This window comes from Melitaea cinxia, chromosome 10 (genome assembly GCF_905220565.1).
Source record: "Melitaea cinxia chromosome 10, ilMelCinx1.1, whole genome shotgun sequence".
Taxonomy (NCBI): Eukaryota; Metazoa; Arthropoda; class Insecta; order Lepidoptera; family Nymphalidae; genus Melitaea; species Melitaea cinxia.
Window position 1 is genome coordinate 15,512,222 of NC_059403.1, and position 6,605 is coordinate 15,518,826.

The window sequence follows — 6,605 nt, forward strand, 5'->3', positions numbered from 1 at the left end:
ACTTAATCTATAGATACTAATAAATGGAGAGCCGGTTTTTTTGTTCGGTTATACTACGAAAATATACTGAACCGATTTTAATGAAATTTTGCACAGAACAGCAGCATATTCTATTTCGATATATATAATTATTTTTTAAAAGGTGGTGCGAAGATAATTAATTATACAACGATAATGAATAGTTATAATTAATTAAATATTTCGTTCAAATCGACGTCCTCATCTCTGCTGGCTGAGTGTGTTTGCGTCTGTTTCTTCAAGGCGACGCTAACGCGCCGGTCGCTGTGTCGAGGCGGACACAAAGCGGTCAGACGTGTTGGTACATAGCTTGCTTCTAGTAGCTTCAGCGGCATAGCTATTGTCATGCATCCACGCTCTGTTAATAATTATAGTTCAACTGAAATGGATGTATTATACAAAAGCCTGATTTCCTAAATTAAAATAATTGTGTTGCGACAAGTAATATAACATTGATAGTTGACAAAATAAATACGCAACATTAGGGATGGCTAAAAAAGTACTCGACCAATCAAATGGGATCACATGATAAGCACCAGCTTTCGATTAAAAAAAGTGTCATTAAAATCGGCACAGACAATAAAATATACAAGTAGTAAAGTGTATATAGTAATATAGTTAAGTGTATATTTTTTAATAGTAGATTTTAGTTGGTGATTTTCAATATATAATAATCAAACTATTAAAAAGATACGATAACATCTTAAAATATATATATATATAAATTAGGCGTCATGTTGTTTGTTGACTCCTAAACTACTTAACCGATTTTAATCAAATTTGCACACCGTGTGCAGTTTGACTCAACTTGAAAGATAAGCTATATTTTATTTCGATATAAATATTTATTACCTATATTCACAAAAAAGCCGGTACGTAGTTCGCCAGACCAGCTAGTATGTTTATATGCTTTCATGTTATTCAAGCAATTACTTCAACAAATATTTAAATTCTATTAAACAAACTACCTGGTAGTCGCCTCCGTATGTTGACATTCTCTATCATGTAGACACCACTTTTTCCGAGTACGTTGGAGACTGTTCTCGCAGTCAGTTCCCTGGTCTGGTCTGATTCTAGAGTAGGCGCATCAGTCGCCACGCCAACTACATGACTTAAGTTAGCCGCTATCCATTCTGCTAACTCGTAACTTAGACCTGAATTGGTATCATGAATTTGAATAATCATCTTAGGCTATATTCTATTCCGCTGTGCAAGTGGTACAATAATAATTATACTACTAACCAGGTATTTTACAAACACATTTTCTATTTTGATTTGTATCTGTCCATCCAAATTTGAATAGAACTAACGTCGGTTCTCGAGGGTCATATTTGAGGGTAGTCCATTGTAACGCCACGTCAAGAGTAAGGACGAAATTGAGGTCTTGTTTTGATAAGTAGCTCACGTCTACTATTTCCACTGAAATAATGTTTCTAAGTAAGTAGAAAATAGTAGTATTCTAAGTATTCTAAGTAGTAGTAAGTAAAATACTTGGAAAATTGGAAAGATATATGAAGCAGCCCGCGGATTGATTGTTTTGGGATGTATAGCGTTTATTTTAATAAATCGACTGTCCCTACGTATAATATCGATATTGAAAAAAAGGCACTTTACATTTTTTACGCTGAATGATTTGTTAAGTATCGATATTGAGTATAAGCTCATAAAAATGTGATTTTATGTGTATTTTATAGCATTTTCTCTTTTTTCTTTGAAAATATACATAAAAAGTAGTTTTTTCATGCAATAAAAAAAAAAAATTTCAGTTTCGATACTGTATACGGACTGTACACACGAAACAGTCGAAATATGAAACATTATACGAGGGAAAAAATTTCAACAATATTATAGTTTTTTATTTGTTCTGGTGAACTTTAAAATTCCATTACGTCTTCTAAGCTTGAAAACCGACGCATGCATAAAAAAAGTAGAGTTTGATTTTAGGAGTACCTAAGCTATTGACGTGACAAGAGCGCTATGAAAAGTGTGGTCGGTGGGGGGAACGGAAGTTGAGAGGGAGACATAAGTTAGTGAAGATAGGAAGAGAGAGAGTTACGTTTCGTATATTACTGTAGGAGCAACTAAAGAAGTTTTACTTCAGTCGTGTGGTCTAAAGCACGCTCGTTTTGTTTGTTCAACTTAAGCCATTTATAAACGTAAAAGTTATAAATGGGTTAGATTTAAAATTCATATCTTGTAACAAAAATAGTATTATTTTAATATTAAATGCTTTTGTTTAATTCTTAAGACAGCTTATCGTCAATGTAAGATCCATTTTAAACCTTCCATTCCATCCCATTCTTCTTATTTAAAAAAATCATAATCATAATAATAAAATAAAATTATACGTGATATACAGAACCAAGTTATGATAAAGACTTAAAAAATTGTCGCAATATAGCGCTAGTGCGAATTTATTATTAAAAAAAAATCCCTTTCTTCCCTCGTCTATTAGCGTACCCACGGTGGGACAAGGTGACATTTGCCCCACAATGACTCAAAGGTAATAATAATAATAATAATAAAGTCAATGAAAAGTTGCAATAAATAAAAGGATTTAATTTTCTACTACTTCTCGAGTTTTACATGTATTTGTCTCTGACCCACCTTTTCAAAATTCTGGGAATGCTTATGTCTTCGTCCCTTATATCTGTCCTTATTAGATAAATAAAAAGACATGTGTAAGACGTGTTGATAGAAAACTTGATCTAACTTCTAATTAAGATAAATTCTTAAATTTTTTACTTACGACGAGTAATAAGATACTCAGAAGGAATAATAGCCGGTTGCATAGAACCCGACGCTCCTGCGTGCTCTAAATGAATTCCAGTACCTAAGCCAGGTATACCACAATTTACGCATATTTTCCTAAAAATATTAAACGTAATTATTAAGCCATATATAATAGGAGTTGCTTTTAAAAAAAAATTGTCTTCACGAAGAGCGAGCGAAATTTTTTATTTTTTAATTCTAAACTAGGTATGTCCGCGACTTCGTCCGCGTGGAATTAACAAAAATATTGTTCAGTTCGCAGTTACAAAAGAAAGTTCTAAAATAGAAGTAGCCTAAGTTACTCCTTATTTATCGGCTATCTGCCAGTGTTAAGTCCCGTTAAAATCGATCCAGCCACTGCAGAGATTAGCCGCAACAAACAGACAGACAAACAGACAAAAATTGTAAAAAAAATGTTATTTTGGTATATGTAACGTGTAGACATTCATATGCATTTAGTAAAAAGCGGTTATTTTAATGTTACAAACAGACACTCCAATTTTATTTATTTGTATAGATGTATCATAATTAGGATTTTTTTACTACTACTATCAGCCTATTTTTTTGCTAAAAAGAGGATTTAAACTATAAAATACTTAGACAATATTAGGAGACCTTACCAGTTTTTTTCAATCGCTCCGTAATAATCTTTAACACTACTCCAAGTCGTCGGATGAGTTAAATCAAACACGTGTATAATAGAAAGATCTTGATCATCTAAATACCGTTTACTCGACATCACGAAAAACTCAAATTTCACAATTATTATAAAATACATTAGAACATGTGTATTCATTTTGGAGTTTGAATAGTCATTTGATTTAACACTGCTATGATTGAATATTTTGTTTTGCTCGTCATTAGAATAGATGTTTAGAATATATGGTATAGGTTTAGTGCGTGACTTCTCTTTACGCTGTAGAATAAGCGAGTGTAATTATTTACGTTTTTAAAACAATTGTAATTATTATATTATTGCAATATTTATGTTTTTTAACCTAGCATTTTATAAGAATAGCAATTTTTATACTTTTTTTGACTAGTTTTTTTTTGACTGGCCCGTTAGCACATATGATAAATATTTCTTTCTTGTGTTTTTTGATGATATTGATTTTTTTTCTTACAGTCTGTCTAGTTTTTTCGTTTTTTAGTCAGTTTTTTTTTTCTAATTAAATGTATTTACTTATTATTTATTATTATTTCTTTATTTTTGTTTTTGGTGTAATACTGTCTGCGATTTGTGTGATGTCACATCAGGTTTATGCATCCGATTCAACGATACGAGAATTGTCGAAACAAAGGAAGTTGTACAAAGACGGTATTATCTCATATTGGGTATAGGATACAGAACATTAAACGTGGCGAGGTAGTTTAAAAAGAAACGAAAAATAAAATTTATAATTATTAACGTTCTCGTATCAACAGATAAACTAGCCCGTTGGCGCAGTTTGTAGTGGCCCTGCTTTCTGTCCTGCGGGTTGCGAGTTCGATTCCCGCCTGATTCTGGGTGTCATATAATATTTGTATTTATGTATTTATATATGTATTATTTTTATGTATGTTTGTAAAAAAAATATAGTTATAACAGTCGGCTGTTACCTGTAACACAAGCATTAAGTTGCTTACCATAGGAACAGACGACCGTGTGTGTTTGTTTATTTATTATAACAGATAAAAATAGAAATGAAAGCCATAAGTACTAAATAACATTCAATTTCCACATTAAAATCTATATTATACATATTTAATATTAATTTGATATCACAGACGGGTAAGCATGAGAAGTTTTATATTAAACGTTGGTATAGGTTTGTTAGTAAACAACTCTGAAATTAAGTAAACAATAATGTTTAGATATGCTATTATTTTACTGAAGACAATTGAATAGACGCATAACACAAGGTACATATTGTTCCATAGAACGCTTTTTATTCTTCGGGACTTTTAACGCGATTGCTATTGAAGTGAAACTTTTTCAGAATCGCCGATATGAAAAATCAAAGATAAAAAAAACGTCATTCAAATAGCCTTAAAAACACTTTCGAATCGTCATTTTACAAATTGTAATTTTAATAATTGTGTTTACAAGCAAACGAAAAAAAAAACGACTTCAATTATATCGACAAGTAATACAACGTAGGTAGACGAAAATATAGTCAAGTAAATACGCATTATCAAAGATTACTCCAAAAGTTGTAATCAGATCTCCTTGCAATTTAAATGTGACCACATGATAAACGTCGGCTTTCGATTAAATCGTCAAAATCGGTACACCCAGTAAAAAGTTATGTGGATTTTCGAGTTTCCTTCGATTTCTCTGGGATCCCATCTTCAGATCCTGGTTTCCTTATCATGATACCACACCAGAGATATCTTCTTTCCATCAAAAAAAAAATCGGAAAAACATCAAAATCGGTTCATAAACGACGAAGTTATTCCCGAACATACATAAAAAAATATACGGTCGAATTAATTATTCGGTCGGTTAATTATTTTAAAATGTGAAGCTACCACCGATTCTGAATGCAGATTCTGCAGAAATTAACTAGTAAGAAGCTCCACAGTTAGTCTTTGAGAAATAAAAGCAATAAATAAAATATAAACTTTGTTTTGAATCACACACAACACACACACGCGCATGCGCACGCACGCACACACACACACTTTTTTTAAACTCCCAATATTTCGGCGACGCTGCAGGCGCCATGTTTGTGGGTAATCTGTGAGTTCTGTAGAAACCAAAGCGTTCATAGGGACCGTGAAAGTTTACAAACTTATAATTCTCTTTAAATTATCTGATAGAAAAATGACAATAAATCTTGTAGAATTTCTTTTTTTATCTGCTTCACTTATTGCTGATAAAGGCATCTGATATATCTAGATATGTCACTAGGTCGGCAAACAAGCGTACGGCTCACCTGATGGTAAGCGATTACCGTAGCTTATAGACGCCTGCAACACCAGAAGCATCGCAAGCGCGTTGCCGACCCAATCCCCAATCCCCCCAGGAGCTCTGGTCACCTTACTCACCAAGAGGAACACAATACTGCTTGAAAACAGATAAAAAGTTATGTTTATTTTTTTTTTATTGAAAATCTATTTTTTTTTTGTCAAATATTTTGTTCTCGCAAGCTTTGAATTCAGCAGTAAATGGCCCTCTACGATCTGTTTATAAGCCTTTCAATTACATATTGAATGATTATCTGTAATTACATACTTTCGGTTTGTACTACTAGTTTTCTTATTATTATATATTGTTACCAAATGTTATATTTTGTATAGTTCTTGGACATTTAAAAAAAAAAACAACATGTATTTTAAGGATATTTAAATAAAAACCAAATGATAATTGTTCAATCTTTAATGATATAAACATTACACATTAAGAAAAAAATATAACTTATACAGTAAATAATATGTACAGTCTAACGCTAGAGTAATACATGCAAATATAAATAGGACAGAACATCAATGAGACATACAACTTTTTTACTGTATGCAGCGGTCACATATCCGTATAAAATATATTTAAGCAAGATGCCATTTTCACACGACTCAAGTAAAATTTCTGCACAATAAGCCTGCACTGTGTCTTAGATTTGCAAAACGGCTATGAGAGAGAGAGGGAGAGAGAGAGAGAGAGGGAGAGAGAGAGAGAGAGAGAGAGAAAGAAAAGGTGACCTCGCACCTCTTGCTCCGTTCGTCTCACCCGATCACACTTTTCGTAACGCTCTCGTCACACATTCACCAGCTTGTTCCCTTAGTAAAGCGTACGTCATATAATAAGTAACAAATTTTTGAGATTTTTGTTAATA

General features: G+C 32.3%; 1 protein-coding gene across 1 annotated transcript; it reads right to left on the reverse strand.

Annotated features, from left to right (window-relative positions):
* Positions 1 to 188: 188 nt before the first annotated feature.
* On the reverse strand, positions 189 to 3,529 carry LOC123657476. Its single transcript, XM_045593019.1, has 5 exons — positions 3,411 to 3,529; positions 2,768 to 2,886; positions 1,261 to 1,437; positions 987 to 1,172; positions 189 to 376 (listed from the first exon to the last, which is right to left on the reverse strand). The coding sequence occupies exons 1-5, from the start codon at positions 3,527 to 3,529 to the stop codon at positions 189 to 191; spliced, it is 789 nt and encodes a 262-aa protein (XP_045448975.1).
* Between the last annotated feature and the right edge of the window lie 3,076 nt (positions 3,530 to 6,605).